Here is a 17478-nt window from a genome sequence, read left to right as displayed (position 1 = left end):
CTAATGCTCAAATATATTTACACACATCTTATTCTTTCAAATGTTTAGGTTAGATCGTTTACTGTTGTTACACTTATTATGAGTACGTTCAGACGAGTGAGATTTTAATTAATCGGTTTAATCTTTTGGTTTTGTTCGAAATGTCACATCTTGTTGATTCCAGTTAATGTAAAACTTTTTTTGTTTTTTTTTAACTTGAAATGTTTAATTTTCTTAACCTCAATCATCTTTCATTTGTTTATCTTTTTTCATAGCAATGTTTAAAACACAATTGACAAATGTTATAATCATGGAAGGATTAGACACAATATTTGAATGTGAGCTAGAAGCAGGAGACAGTTCTGTAGAGTGGTTTAAAGATGATGTTCAGTTAACTCAATATACTGAAAACATTAAACAGGAAGTATTATCGGGTGACAAATATAAAATTACCATTGCACATACACGTCTACAAGATGGTGGACAGTACAGCGTAAGACGGAATGACATTAAAAGCGACGCTGAGCTTATTGTTAAAGGTAAAATATTTCTTAATAACTAATAGAACTGCTACTAAAAACTAATATTCTCTTTGTATGTATTGATTTCAGTTCTCATAAAAATCAAACCTGGGGTAGTAGTACAACAGACAGAGTTTCATTTCAAACATTTCTTCAACGAAGAAGAAATGTAATATGTTATATATCATAAGCAATGCATAAGACACATATTTGGAACATCGTTTTGCAGATTATTGCTTGAAATAATGAGTTTTTTCCTCTTGTTATGTTTCATTCATTAACCACTGGTTGCATTTTACAACTTTTACAGTTGGTTGCAGTATTACACAAAGTAAACGCATGTTAACGCAGGGTGTATTATTTTGTAAGTAAACTTCAATTTTTGCGTTTAATGTTCTTACGTTAACGCAATCAAAATGGAAATTTTAAATGCCTACTCTGTTTTGAAAGTAGTTCAGAGGAGGATTTATGCGGGGGCGTAACGAGCGTGTACCCTCTCTTAAGAAATTTGCAAAGCATGTGTTGACTTCAACATATGTAAGTTGTAAGTATCAGAGGAGACCATTCAATCTTTTTTAACATTCAAAGTTTACAAAACAGCCAGTTCCACAGAATCAAGGGGATTACTTATCAACTGACCTACGATTTATTTAGGTTCTGCGTTTGATGACAAATATAATAAGTTTTCAGCAGTTAAAGTAAAAACAATTTTTACATTGTATTTGCGGTTTTTATAATCAGTTTCTTTGATAATGGAAGTTCTTTTACAATTTCATCATGGCATGGCCAAGAAAAGAGTCGGCAAAAGAGATTTTTTTCAGAATATCCGTAATGAAAGATAGAAAAACTAATTCAAGCGCTAGGTTCGTTTATTAATTTGTATATCTCTGTCTATATACATTTCTCACTTGCAACTTACAAATTATGTACCGTATTGCATGCCTGGGACCCAACAAAATAAACATAACTTCGTAAGTGCATCTTATTTTGATTTTATTGGGTTGTGGCGAACACAGTAAAGTCAAAAAGTAAAAACAGATATTATGAATGAATAATTAAAAATCGCTGTTAAAAACAAACATTTTCTTTTGCAAAAGTATTGGTTAGGTGAACTATAGTGATCTCTGTTTTGTCTCACTTTGCGCCAATCGGTCCGCCAGCCTTTCTGTCAACTCTTCACATTTCCGTCGTCTTAACCAAGTTTGGCAGGGCTTGTGTTATGAAGTGTTTAAGAAATTCTAAAGTTTACCAGTTTCATTTCATATTATTGAAACCATGTGCAACTGGCTTAAACACATTGACGACGTGCAAAACAAAGGTAAATTATTTCTGTGATGTTTCTGTATTTCTTTATGTCACAACTACCAGCATTATGTCTTTCAAGGTTAAGTTAAGATATTACCTGATATTGCTATATAAATAATTTTACAACAAGTGCTGGTGTCTTGATAGTAGATTGTTTTGCATATAATCAAAATAAAATGTTTGCATGATCTTCAGTTTTTGTTTTTGGGGTTGCAGCTTTATAACTTTAGCTTTATAAACTTATATATGCAAAATGAATGCCTTAGTGCGTAAATTAGGGGTGTTAGAAGATTGTTGTAGATTTTATCAATTTGTAGGAGACCTTACTATTACAATTTTGAGGTTTTTTCGCGGAACAAGGACATGTTGTGTTACTCCTGTCAGTCAATCCATTAGTCAGTCATTTGATATTAGGTCCGGAAAATCCACTAGGAGTCATACAAATCTAAAACGTCGCTATTGCATTTTCTCCCTGAAGATATTGGATTGACAAATATGAATGTAACACCAGTTTTCCCAGCAACCTTTGACAAACCATTCGCTAGATTTTTTTTATATAGAGGGTCAGTTTGCGACTCCGGGTAGAGGTCTGTCTCTACCCTTATTGTCTTCAGTCCCGTTTTCTGGGAAATATATGATGGTAGTGTCATTGAATAGAAGCTCACAGATTTCTTGAAAATTATGATGATTGTAGATTGTTGTCATGTGTGGATTAAGGCGGTTTTAGCTTGAAACTTTAATTCTAGCTAATTTTACCATACAATAATTCAAGATATCTACATGGCAACAACCTTAGAAGAAGATATCAATAATTTTACCTCAAAAACTTTTTATTCTCGCTCAGCTCGGCGAAAAATACAAATTTCCGCCCCCTAACCTGAAATTCTCGATTTACAACCTGTGACTAACACTTACTAATGATCAACAGCGGCTATGTCACCATCTAATGGTGAACATTTATTAGGGGTCATAAAACCTGAGTTTTTGGCCATTAATCTGAGTCGAAACCATGGACTGGTGGTCAAGCTAATAATTTACTTGGCAGTTGCATTTAATTTTTTTTAGAAGGTAGTGTGTAAATGATATCCTGCATCAATACTTACCTGCACAAATAAATTGGTTTATTTTGTCCTATTAAAATTGCCAACAAGTAAACAAGTTTTGTTAAAATATTGAAATAGATAAACATATATTTTTTTCTTTATTTCAAAAGGTTGGAAATCATCTACATATATAGAAAACAATCATGTAAAAATATCATTGTTTACATGTGTTTCTTATTTTCTTATTACTCTGTATTTTATGGGGGATGACAATAAATTCCCCCTCTCAATCAGTTTCATGTGTTTCAGTTGAATCTTTATCGCATTGCTTAAAACGACAATTCAGTTGATGATATTTTTTAAAATACTTGCTTCGATTTAATGTTTGTTCTCAAAATGTTAAGCAACTTATAAACAAAAGTACTATTAAGAATATAATAATGAATTTTAAATATAAATTCAAGCTATAGCTTTCGGTCAATACTAAATGGTTTTAAGAAATTAAGAAAAAATAGACAGAAAGTCATTATTTTACATTAGTCCACAAAGTAGAAAAGACAAAAAGTCAAGATAAGATACTGACAAGCATTTAAAAAGTAAAACGACTTCTTCAAATAAAGTAATTTTAAGGGAAAAATTATTGTACATTATGTAAATTGAGGTCAGTTGTTCATTTGTGTTATTCATGTTATCGAATGAATTATTTTCAAATTATATTATTGAACATGATATGTTTATAGGCATCATGAAGATACTTCAACAATATGTATAAAAAGATGTGGTATGAGTGCCAATGCTACAACTCTCCATCCAAATAACAATTTATAAAATAAACCATTATATGTCAATGTACGGCCCTCAACAAGTAGCATTGGCTCACGCCGACCAACGAGCTATAAAGGGCCCCATAAATACTAGTGTAAAACCATTCAACCGGGTTTAAACATTTTAATAGGTACTAACCTTATCCCTTATCTAACACAATAGAGTTACATCGAAACATTAAACAAATACACAATAGAATATCAATTGAAATGGCTGAACTCAATCAAAAGACACATTATCAAAATTGAACACACACTGAACGAATACATTTGATATGCGATTTTATATTTTTCTTTGTTGATATGTTTGTTTGTTTTTATAGTGATTTAGATTAAAACATGATGTTGATTGTTGTATGCCTATTTTCGACATGTTTACCAAGTTTGTATTGTTCGTACATTGTTGTCAATAAACGACTGTCATACAAGAGAGAAAATAAACTAGCTAATTAGATATGATACCAGATTTTATCAACCATTCTGCATAAGGAAATGCATGTACCAAGTCACTATTATGACAGGTGTTTTCCATTCGTTTAATATGATTTAGCCATTTGATAAGGGACTTTCCGATTTTAATATTCTATTGAGTTCGGTATTTTTATTATTTTTCTTTTTATAACTATAATCAGTGTTAGTATATTATGCTTTATTTCAGAATTGAGTACTTTTTACGATTTTATTTTCATGTTAAAGCATTAACCGAATCATTTTAATATGATGCGTGACGCAGCTTCATATTAAAATTTGCACTCAAACTAAAGCTTTTACAGCTGAATATATTATAGGAAATAGCTTTCAATTATTATAATAACAAATGTATGCTACAACCAGGGTTGGACACGATTACCGACAAATATAATCGATTAATAATGAATGATTGCTGTTTAATCGATTACTCTTTCTTTTTGTAAATGTTGTATGAAATCGATTGCAATTCATTACTTTATAAAACAATTATACATTATTTTTCGATGACTTATAATTACATGCAACAAAATTAGAAATAGATAAAAGAAAGGCACAATACATGTTGCTCAACGAATTTATAACGGAAATTGATAACTTTACAAACACAGCATATCAAGCATTGATTCCTGATAGTATGTTTACAATCGATTTCTAGATTGAAGCCCATAACAATGATCTGACATGTTTGCAAATCTTATAAATTTTGGTTTTCAACGTGAGTGAGTGGTGATAAAGTTCTTGCAATGGCGTTGAACTGATTTACTCCTTTTTTAATTGGTATTAGCTTTTTTTATTTACTTGTTATTCACAGTTATATTCGAGATTATTTCATTACAATGCTGTAAGTTTCCTCTGAAAAAATATATAAATTATGTAATTAGTTCAGCTTATATCAAAAATTTATAATTACATGCCTGCATTAATCATTTTGTTTTAATAATGTCCAAACATTAATAAACTTTCAATGGAGTAAAATTTATGAAAATTAACCAATATGATATGAATCTCACACATAACTAGACTATACTGAAAAATTGATTAGAAGTCTTTGATAATCTGATTAGTAAAGACAATGTGACAGTTAAAATTTTTTAATTATCTATTCAAAATAATACCTATTTTTATACATGTTTCTGTTTCTGAACAATAATCTAAATTCATTTGTTCATTATAAAATTATGATGAAATTAAATGTCTATCTTATTCTTTTTCTAATCTGAGTATTTTATTTTTATGCCTTACCTACGATAGTAGAGGGGCATTATGTTTTCTGGTCTGTGGCTCCGTTCGTTCGTCTATGCGTCCGTTCGTTCAGGTTAAAGTTTTTGGTCAAGGTAGTTTTTGATGAAGCTGAAATCCAATCAACTTGACACTTAGTACACTTGTTGCTTATGATATGATCTTTCTAATTTAAAAGCCAAATTAGACTTTTGACTTCAATTTCACAGTCTACTGAACATAGAAAATGAAAGTGGAAGTTTCAGGTTAAAGTTTTTGGTCAAGGTAGTTTTTGATGAAATTGAAGTCCAATCAACTTGAAAATTAGTACATATTATCCCTATAGTATAATATTTTTAATTTTAATGCCAAATTAGATTATTACCCAATTTCACGGTCCATGGAACATGCAAAAGGATAGTGTGAGTGGGGCATCCGTGTACCTTGGACACATTATTGTTAATATAAAAGTCTTAATGTATTGACAAGATTTGAGTTAAATTAAGACGACATGTACTCGTAGATCTTGTCGATTACTTTCGACCACTTAAAAAAAACAACCAATTACAATCGATTACGATTACAGATTACAATTACCCCACCCTAGGCTACAATTCTGAATTAAGAGTTCTATCAACCGTTTCATTTGGTTTTTAATACATTTATTGAGCAGTGTCACGGATGGCATGTTTAGCCATAGCTGTTGTATTTGATACGAACATAAGATATGATATAGAATACCTCACGATTGTTGTCATCAGCCAATCAAAATTTTGTATTGTAACAACATATTTATTTACTGTTACTTTTGAATTAGTTGACATGTACATTGTCCTTGACAGAAATGCCAGAGACTATTAAACAAATGTCGGAGGTAGACAGACAACAGTTTCTTGAAGCAACAAAGTCTGGTACAACAAAACGATATTATATAAGAGTAATGATAATTGGAGAAGGTTCAGCTGGGAAGACATGCTTATTAAGGAGGTTGATGAATCAAAGCTTAGACGGTGTTAGCAGTACAGATGGAATAGATATTGAAAGACAAAAATGTCAGATCGATGTTAAAACTGGTGAATGGTTTTTTTCGACAGGTATACAATAAATCATTATTCCATTTAGATAACTTTTTTTAGGTGTCCTATAATTGTCTTTATAACATGCTAATACTAGTATACAGTTCACAATACACGTACATGTAAATACATATCTGTAGCGAATACAAGTCTCATAGTGTCGAATATTGTTAGTTATATAGTGTGCTAGTGACCTAATACGGTATATATGGGGTCAGTAAATTCCATATGGGTGAGAGCGAAACTCAACTCCCCATATGGAATTTACTGACCCCATATATACCGTATTTCGTCACTAGCACACTATGTAACGAATTTATCTGACCGACTATCTTAACGTGTAAAATGTAGACTTGTGATCTATCAAAATAAGCAAGTCAGTTTTCAATACTGTTAGAATTAAGAAACTACTTCTCTTGATCCTACAAGAATAGCCAACGATAACAACTTGTTAGGTTTAAAATGTGTTTTATGAATTTACTTCAATCTTAATCATGATTTTCTTCGTCTGTTGAAACATTTAAGATGTTTCTCAGTTCCGTTTTGTTTTTATAAAGGGACATAACACCACTACTAACCGTGTATGAAATAAGCCCCGCCTCCCTACTTCCTAATATGGAATATAAAGGGACGTAAATCCACTACTAACCGTGTATGAAATGAGCCTCGCCTCCCTACTAACAAAATATCAAATATACACGGTCTTCACGCGGACGCTTTTAACCAATCATGTTCCTATGTATAGGAGGTAGGATAAAGAAATATCTTTTTTATCGCTCTTTAGTTGGAAATCATATACCTATTATTTATCATTATATTACTTGAATAACAAAAATAAAAATCCATTATCATATTTCAAATAAATACAGCTATCAATAACAAGGGGAAAACATCAAAGCAACGCAATTGTCGACTAGCGTTCATAAATTATATCAGAAATATGATCTCCGATCTTTTCTTTTGTTGTTTTAATAGGAATCAGTCGAAGACATAAATGCGATAAAAGGGTATTCATTGTAATGGCATAATTTCAAATTGCTGGTAATGATAGATTTAAACCTGATACATTAGAGAGGTTTTACTGTAAAAACACATTTGTTTTGGTTCGGTTAATTTGAAATAATGCACTTTGATTTTTAAACTCGGACCAGAGACGTCGCTTGATTCCTACACAATATTAGGATTTCGAATTCCTACATCAATGAGAAGCAATGGTAAAACGGCAATTGTAATTTAATTTTGGATTGTACAGTTAAGTAAGTTTTCTTAATAAACAAAAACCAATGTAACGGAACTATATTAACAGAATTTTAACATACGAGTCGTTCTGCTTATAGACCAATTGAATACACAAAAAAGAAGTAAAACATCCGATCATATGAACGTACATGTTTCTTCAAAAATAGGGAATCAGGTCTGTTAAGATACGTTTAGATAGAAGTAAGATACGGGAAAATGAATGTTCTCTATGGTAGGCATTATAGCAGACAGTTTAGTTTTATGTACACACTTTACTTATATATAACAATAAATATATCAAACACCATGTATTATTGCCGATCGCCCACAAGACTAGAAGGACACCAGACTTTATTATAATCTATCATCAAAACAAAATATTTTATGCAATAATATATATATATACATGTAAACAATGCTTTCAATACGAAATGAAAACATTGACTCCGGCATAAACGAACCCGCCGGCCAGGAAAAACCAACAACCAAGTTACCTTAGTCGATATGGAAACCTGTGTCCGAACCCTAATGCTCGGAAGATCGTCTCGAGAGGTGTACTTGGACAATACTGAAAGTTAGCTTATGTTTACATAAACAAAATATCATCAACATGTGTAATAGCAAACAAAAATACCAATATATAGTACAAAAACGAGAAAATATCAAACCATAATGAACCAACATTGAATCTGAACTTGACAAGTTCGAACTTGGCGAGAGAATGGTCTGATAGGGAAATTAACCCGCGAAAAATGACCATTCACGTGATACTACATTTAATATCACGTGTCCATACATATATCGAAAGAACCGTTAGTACAATAATTTTCCTCTATATTTGAAATGCGGAAAATTATAATTCACAGTAACCGCATCTTTCTTTCAATTTTTATACATAAAATATATACCAAGTGGGCAATGTTAAACCATTACTAAGATAAAAGGCTTCAAAAAGGCATACAATTGTAAATAAAACACTAAAGCAAATGTTTGATTGATTGATTGGTAGGTAACGCCAATTTCAGTAGAATTGGTTTTTCCTGGTAATCAATTTGTAATTGTTTGGGAAAGTAGGAATACCCGAGGAGAACCACCAACTCTCGGAAGGAAATCGACAATCCTACTCAATGAAGTTTGTGTCAAGTACATTTTCCACGGATTGAGTAACAAAGAAACTGTCAAAGCATAAAAATGAAAGCGGGTACCGTTATAGGGTGAGAAGTTTATGTTCGATTACTGACAATCGTTGTGGTACTCAATTTGAACCCTTTGATAACCAATATAAGGTGAAATGTATCATACACTTTCAGATTTGTCAAAGCCCTCGGCGTCATCAAAGTCATCAACGACAGGTGAGTGTAAATTCTCTCTAGAAACGAGAGAGACATTAATCATCAATTTGGAAAACACATAATACTAAACTCAAACAAAAAGCAACAATTGTAATACTCATAATGTTCATGCTGTCTACGGTAAATACGTTTCCTTTATATTTTGAACAATTGTCATCTTTTTTATGCAGCAGTAGATGACTAAAGTTAAAATCCCATAAGCTTATAAAAAAATACAAATTAAAATGTCATAATCGACAATATTACACATTCAATAGTTTAACCGATCAGGCAACTGTCTAGTTTAAAAGCTCAATGAATGAGAAAACATGTCGTTGGTGTGTAGTATCGGTCAATAATTGGTGATGGCGACCGTAAACATATCGAGTGCATCCCAGTAACTCAGTTTTTAATTCGCGTAAGTTGCAAACTCCTGTTAACGAAATCCATAAAGTGTGAGTGAAGCAACCTCTACTGATGTTGTATTATTGTTTTGTTGGCATACATTATTGATTTATTTCATTGTTAAACTTATATATCATTATTTTATTGAAAAATGTAGCCAGGCACACATATCTAGTACTTTACAGAAGATATATATCACTTCTTTTTTTCCAGTCGACGACAAACAGTATACTTCTTGGTCAATTGATAATGAACAATTTGCTAACTGTGGATTTTGGGATTTTGCTGGACAGAAGGAATTTTATGCAACACATCAAACATTCCTTAGTGCTAATGCTGTTTACCTTTTAGCTGTAGACATATCTAAAGATTTTACAACGAAAACATACAATGGAATGATTGAGACAGATTTTAATAGCATTGGAGGTAACTGATACTATAATTATAACTAATATAATGTATAATTGGATGTACCAGATATGCATTGCGTTTTTTTATGGGCACTTCCAACCAAATGTTTATAATCATAACAGCCGTTAACACCGGAGAGGTAGCAAAACTCAAACAATAGAACTCCGATATGATGACCCTAGTATTTGACGATTTACATGAGTCATGGTTGTCAATTGAAACGAACTGTTGAATCGATTTTTCCGAAAATTAAGCGTGTATTGCTCTACACTTAGATAATGAATATCATATTGAAAACTCTGGAAAAGGCTGATCCCGACTTAATGATGTGCAAATAGATTATACTCAGTCTCCTAGTATTGACTTTACAAAGTGTATAGAAATAGATATGCCTTAAAATTACTTGAAAGGCTGAACTAGCTTAACTTTTTTTTTAATCAGTCATTGGTCTTATCTGAATACCTTTTGTTATGAAAAAAGCTTTGGTTCAGTTGTGAAACAGATTTCGAATAATAGTATGATTAGCTTATCTCTATGACTTTGACTTCAAATAATTAGGGAAAAACAGAAAAGAAAAAATGGAGATATATTACTTCAATTGAGGTTTTTAATTGTTAGAGACACACGCAAAGCATATTAAAAAACGTTAAAAAAATGGAAGTCCATTTTGAAATCATCGGGCCAATAGGGCCAAGTGACCTGTTTTTGTCAATTGATGTTTTTTTTAAAAAGATCCCGAATGCCAACCGACAAAGCATTAATGACTAAAAATTGAACATGGAGTGCATTGAAAAGCAAGTTTTTTTTATTTTATCTTTAGAACCGAAAAAAAGGGAAAATCTGACAAGGTGAAATGTTTAAAATGGTAAACCTACCTTCTTTTTATTTTTGTCAAAACTGCCAGGCGACATCTTGTCGATTTGTTTTTCTGCCTATTATTAAGACCTATAATAGATAGTTTAAAAAGGTTTTTACAATTTGATCAGCAAGATCTACAAATCAGTTTGATATCCAAAATTTTCAGACAATTTTTTATTGGATTCATTGCCATTCAACATGTTCAATGACGATTTCTAATTACCTTTTTACCTTTGCGTTATTGTCTCGTATCTTGGAAAATATCATAGAAACGTTAAAAACAAACATGACGTATAAAGCAAGAGCTACAAATAAGTCCACGGAGCTGATATCGTTAGACAAAAATTTGTTGCAGTTATTGCCTTTTTATCCATTTGTGAGGTTTGTGTTATATCCTTAACACTATTATAATATTTGAACACTTTAAAATGCAAAAAAAATCAGCCAGACTAGCAGGTTTAAAAACGAAAACGTCAGTTGAGTCCACATTGAAGTTGTTGTTTTTAAGGATGATTTTTACTATTGTTTAATCTTTTGAAATCATCTTAAAACAAATAGTACGTATAATTACACTTTAAGGTGGTACCCAACACCTTAACTAAAATTAATTTGGCTCGTTTAATTTTCATAAAATTTTGAGAAAGTATTTACTTTGACCCTTTGACAAAAATGTAAAAATTTCAAAAAATTTGAACTAACCGTTTTATCAGAAAAATTACACTGGTTATATAGCAGTTTGACAAACACTTATTTTGATCATTGAGAAGCTTAATCTTTCCTTACCAACACAACGTAATTAAAGCGTTTAGCTGATTTTACAGAGTTATCTCCCTGTAGTGTTAGGTACCACCTTAAACAAAAAAAATATCAGCAGGACAAGATCTACACAAATAAAATGTTTCGACTTTATTTACGAGTGATTGACTAAATCTAAAATAATTAAACTACAAAACTTCTAGGAAAATTCCAAACAGAAAGTCCCGTATGAAATGACAAAATCTAAAGCTCAAATACATCAAACAGATGGAAAACAACTGTAATATTCCTGACATTGTAGAGTCATTTTCTTATATAGAACATTTTAATTGTGTTTACTCTGTTTAACTTTTTGGCGAACACTAATTACGATGATAAAAATAAACTGTATACAGAAAAAAGTGATCACTAATACAAAATCAACAAAAAAGATAATTTTCCTAAAGTCTACAATACTGGCGAATGTGTATTGTTAAAGATGCACATATAACCTGATGTGGGACAGCGGCTCTTCGGGGCCTCTTGTTTTTAAATATCAAAGGCAATCATAATGTAAAATAGAATGTACTGTTTCTTATCTTTAATTATTGATAAGTGTAAAATAATTTAAATTTATCCTGCAATTGGGTGTCCTACTAAACAGATACAGACATACATATATTGCTATGCTGTATCCGTATACTATACAGATATCGCTTTAAAGCTCCGTCCACTGCTGGACTAGTGTTGAATGAACCTGTATGACCTTAGATTGTGTATTGCAGTCGCATTCCGATTCGAACTAACGATTACTTTTGTACATTCTGTTTGTTTTCAAACATTTTTTTTAGCAACAAGAATTAAACCAATTTTCTGACAACAGACTAACCTGAACATCAGTATTTTTTACAACAATCATCGATTTCAAAACTTGAATGTTTACATGCGTCACAAAATCAATCATGTCGATTTTAGCATGCGTGTTAAGTGAATGTCAAATTTTGTATAAAATTCTGAAGCGTAGGACAAATCGTACACTTCTGTTTCAAATTGGACAATGTTTTCTTATTTGTTAAAGCTTGCATTACACATATTTCTTAGCCTCGTACAAATACAGCTGATATATAAAGACACTAACCAGTTATTGTCTATGTCATTTGGCATAATTAAAACTGGTGTTATTGGTATTTTTCAATAAGCACTTCGTGCAATACATCGAAACATAATTTTCAGTGATGCCGTCTTGTTTAATGCATATTAAATCTATATTTTGTTTTGTATTTCTAAATGTACATTTGCAATCTTTCCTGGACAAGTCCTAAAAATTTTCATGGTAATATTAGAACATAACAGTACTTGCCTATTTCAGAATACATTGACTTCTAGCTTGATAATATACATTCCCGATGTTTTTTTGCCTATTATTAAGACCTATAATAGATAAATTAAAAACTTTTTTTACAATTTGATCAACAAGATCTACAAATCAGTTTGATATCAAAAATTTTCAGACAATTTTTTATTGGATTCATAGCCATTCAACATGTTCAATGACGATTTCTAATTACCTTTTTACCTTTGCGTTATTGTCTCGTGTCTTGGAAAATATCATAGAAACGTTAAAATCAAACATGACGTATAAAACAAGAGCTACAAATAAGTCCACGGAGCTGATATCGTTAGACAAAAATTTGTTGCAGTTATTGCCCATTTTTGCGGTTCGTGTTATATCATTAACACTATTATAGATATTTTAACTCTTTAAAATGCACCAATATGACCCAGACTAGATCTACTAGCAGTTTTAAAAAAAGAAAACGTCAGTTGACTCCATATTGAAGTTGGTTTTTTTTGTAGGATGATTTTTTACTATTTTTTAGTCTTTTGAAATCATCATATAACAAATAGAATGTATATCTACACTTTAAACAAAACAAAAATCAGCAAGACAAGATCTACACACAATGTTTCGACTTTTTTTAAGAGTGATTGACCTTAAAATCTAAAATAATTAAACCTTCAAAGAAAATTCCGAACGGAAAGTCCCGTATGAAATGACAAAATCAAAAGCTCAAATACATCAAACAGACGGAAACCAACTGTTATACTCCTGACATGGTAGAGTCATTTCCTTATGTAGAACACTTTAATTTTGTTTACTCTATTTTACGTATTTGGCAAACACTAATTAAGGTGATCAGAATAAACTGTATACAGAAAAATTGATCAATAATACAAAATCAACAAAAAAGATAATTTTCCTAAAGTCTACAATACTGGAGAATGTGTATTGTTAAAGCTGCACATATACCCCGATGAGCGACAGCGGCTCTTCGGGGCCTCTTGTTTTTAAATATCAAAGGCAATCATAATACAAAATAGAACGTACTGTTTCTTATCTTTAATTATTGATAAATGTAAAATAATTTAAATGTCATTTGGAATAATAAAAACTGATGTTATTGGTATTTTCCAATAAGCACTTCGTGCAATACATCAAAACATAATTTTCAGTGATGCCTTCTTGTTTCAGTGCAAATTAAATCTATATTTTGTGTTATATTTCTAAATGAAAAAGTGCAATCTTTCCTTGAAAATTTTTCATGGTAATATTAGAATATAACAGTACTTGTCTATTTCAGAATATATTGACTTCTGGCTTGATAATATACATTGCTATAGCAAAGACGTTCCTGATATATTAAGCCAACAGAGAGATAAATCCAAACTGAACCCACCTGTTGTAATAGTGGGTACAAAGATCGAACAATATCAATCGGTATGATTTTAATGTTATGATAAAACTTTGATATTTTTTACTAGATGGTTATATCGTAGTATCTAGCAGAGAGAATGAGTCTGGGAAATCAAAAATGAATTTTTAAATGGAATTAAGCTAAAAAAAACACCTTAATGCTGTATATTCCTTATCGTTATTGATGTGATGTGACTCTCATGTAGCTGGTGTTACGGTGTGTACATTTTTAAGCTGGTCCATTAAGATTTCATTACTAAAACTAAGCACAGGGTACTCATAACACACGTATATTACAATAATGCAAGTTGTATGTTTTGTTATGCTAGAGGACTTGTGTATGATGTAATTGGTATTGATGTAGGAAAATTTTATTTTCTTCAGCTGTAGTTTTTTATACGTTGATAACATACTGGTTATATTGACTTTATACGATTTTGTATTTTCCTTTTGGGTTGCTTTTATTCTTAACGGTCCACACATACGTATACCAAAAACAACAATACTGGTGCATGTTGTAAAAGTGTCGATTGCACTGCTACTTTATTCTTAGGAAGTCATCATCTCATTATGTATAACAATTATATACAACCAAACAGTTGATAAATAAAGAAATTATTCCTTTTTGGGGTCCGACTGATAAGGCTGCATATAATACTAATATTATTTGAGGTAAGTTTTAAATTGAGGTTCTGCAAGGGGATATCTCGATTTAAACACCATTCTAACTGACTAAATTTTCGTTAACAAGTTTAAAATTTAAACTACCTCTTCACAAACAGAACTGAATAACCTAAATGTTCCAATGATTGAAGCTTTAAGATAGGAGGTTAATATCTATGAAATATATAGTATTGCATTGCGATACAAAGTCATTAACAGCAACATAATGAATATTTGAAAAAATAACTGAATTTAATAAATTTTCCATTGACCCTTTTTAAAGTATTGATTACCGTGATAATGTATCTGAATATTTAACAGAACAAAATTGTCGGTTATTACATGAAACTCAAAGACGAAAAAATGAAACTATTATCACCTGAATGGTAGAGGCAAACAACATCAAAATCTTTATAAACATCAATACATTCACGAAAAACAAAGCGTTCATTCTTAAAGGTTCCATTAATGGCTGTGTATTTATTTTTTTTTTATAGTCCGAAAGAGAAGAAAGAATAAAGTGTTTTAAAAATCATCTGGAGACGATTCTCTGCAATCATGAAAAACGTAGACATATTCGAAAAACCCATTTTTTGTCAAATACGCATCCTTCAGATAACCAACAGGAATTCATAAGTTTGAGAGAAGATATATTTGAGAGAGCTCAGTCCTTGAAAAATTGGGGGGACAATCTTCCCACGCGATGGTTAGTACTTGAAAAAGAAATACACCAAAAAATAGCTAATAATGAATTCACTTTGACATATAGTGAAGCTATAGATTTAGCGATAACTTGTTCATTTTCGTGTGACAAAGAAGAAACTTCTGAACTGGACTCTTTTCTTAGATATGAACATGATATTGGGAATATCTTATTCTTTGATGACGTGAAACAGTTTATAATTTTAGAACCTAAATGGTTGGTTGACGTATTCAAATGTTTTGTATCCCATCAGTATAAAGATGACCTTATACATATGCCGGAATGGTCAGAACTTACGAGCACGGGCAAACTATTGGATAACTTGATTACGGAATTACTTAAAAAAGTACCACATCTTTCTTTAACGAAACATAAGGATTTTGTTTTAAAGATAATGGCAAAATTTGATATAATCGTCAAACCAAAAAATGCTGACACAACAGAAAGCTTTTACATGCCTTGCATGATAACAGCTGCGAATCTTGAAAATATCACTAGGGATCTTGGCACTGGAGTTCGCAAAAAAACCTCATGGTTCTGCTTGGAGTTCGATTTTTTACCACCGTCATATTTCAATCATATATTAGTTTGCTTTATGAGAGATAAAAAACTGCAGACCAGAAAGGATAATCAACTGTACATATATCGAAATATAGGAGTATTCAACATAAATGATCAAGGTACCCAAGTACTAATAATTTGTCTTTCAAAAAACGTTATTGGAATGCAGGTTTTGCAGTGGAATGATGAACAAATGTGTTGCACAAGTTTTAAGAACAAACTTATAAAATTTGTTATTTCAACGACGGAACGTTATCGAATAAATATAGAATATAAGCAAAAATTTAAATGTTCATATGGGTGTTTCTATGAAGAAAAGGGGAGAGTTGACCATGATATAGTTACGGAATGTGGCAATTACCGCTGTACAGAACACAATATCACACATTCCAGTAAAGAAATATACGACATTTGGTTAAAGGTATGTGTCACTCACATAAATATATGCGAATTTTCAACATTGATGACTAACATATAACTCTTGATGAAAATCCCATCTTTAATAGTTTATTGTAGACATTTTGTTTTTGTTTTTAGTTTTTGCTTTTTAATATAGTTTTTCTTATCACTTAAAAAAATGGGAAACATCGATATTCAGGGGCAATTTATTCCACATGAAAATGACTTCCAACTTTAGGTTAAATTGACTTGTTTGAATAAAGATGTTGTTCCAATAATCATGCTACCTATTCAAAGCACCTCTTTACCTGTTGTAGTTTTTAAACAATAAGCAAACATGCACATAGGTTGAGCATATTTTCATAAAGGAGTCGACCTACAAAGAAGCAATGCTAAAACTGTTTATCTTTTTATGATGTTTTTTTAACCATGTCGCTCTGTAGTTTATACTGTTTAAACGGCTCAACAATCTGGGCTCGAAGTTTGCATATATCTCCGTACTTTGCTTCTCTACTCGGACCAGCTCAGCTATGACTGCCACACAAGGGCTGTTGTGTAGAAATAAGAGGATTTAGCCTCTCTTTGTAACTGATAATACGACTCCAGTAATTTCCGCTGTTCCTTTCCAAACTTGTTTTTCTCCGCCTTAGACGCCTCAATTTTCTTAAATGCTCGATCCCCTCCCCCCTGCTCTAATTACTTGCACAAAACAACTGAAAAATATTCGTAAGCCGTGATTTTGTCACACTCGACGTGTCGGATATCAATATCAGCTTGTAATACTACTTTCATGTTTGTAACGCCTCCCAAGAAGCTACTGGGTGAATACATTAATTTTATGAAGTCACAAGCCCCTTCTTTATTTTCTACTGTGACACATTTAATTCAAATTGTATCAAGTTACCTTTGACACAGAACATTATCTTTACTTGCTTTACCTGCTTAGCAATACTGTGAAGTTTTTTTCAAACATGTTATCAG

The 17478-nt window shown here is 31.4% G+C and overlaps 2 protein-coding genes across 2 annotated transcripts in view; one reads left to right on the top strand and one right to left on the bottom strand.

Annotated features, from left to right (window-relative positions):
• Positions 1 to 17478, bottom strand: part of LOC139502487 (dnaJ homolog subfamily C member 10-like) — a 380520-nt gene that overhangs the window by 207897 nt on the left and 155145 nt on the right. The window lies entirely within an intron of this gene.
• Positions 14473 to 17478, top strand: part of LOC139503279 (uncharacterized) — an 87017-nt gene continuing 84011 nt past the window's right edge. Inside the window, exons 1-2 of the mRNA XM_071293041.1 lie at positions 14473 to 14481; positions 15332 to 16519. Of these exons, the coding sequence (XP_071149142.1) occupies positions 14473 to 14481; positions 15332 to 16519 (1197 nt within the window). The remainder of the gene's footprint in view (positions 14482 to 15331; positions 16520 to 17478) is intronic.

The sequence above is a fragment of the Mytilus edulis genome, chromosome 14, assembly GCF_963676685.1.
Source record: "Mytilus edulis chromosome 14, xbMytEdul2.2, whole genome shotgun sequence".
In the NCBI taxonomy this organism is placed as follows: domain Eukaryota; kingdom Metazoa; phylum Mollusca; class Bivalvia; order Mytilida; family Mytilidae; genus Mytilus; species Mytilus edulis.
The sequence above is the reverse complement of the archived record's forward strand: the minus strand, read 5'-3'. Positions and strand labels throughout refer to the sequence as shown.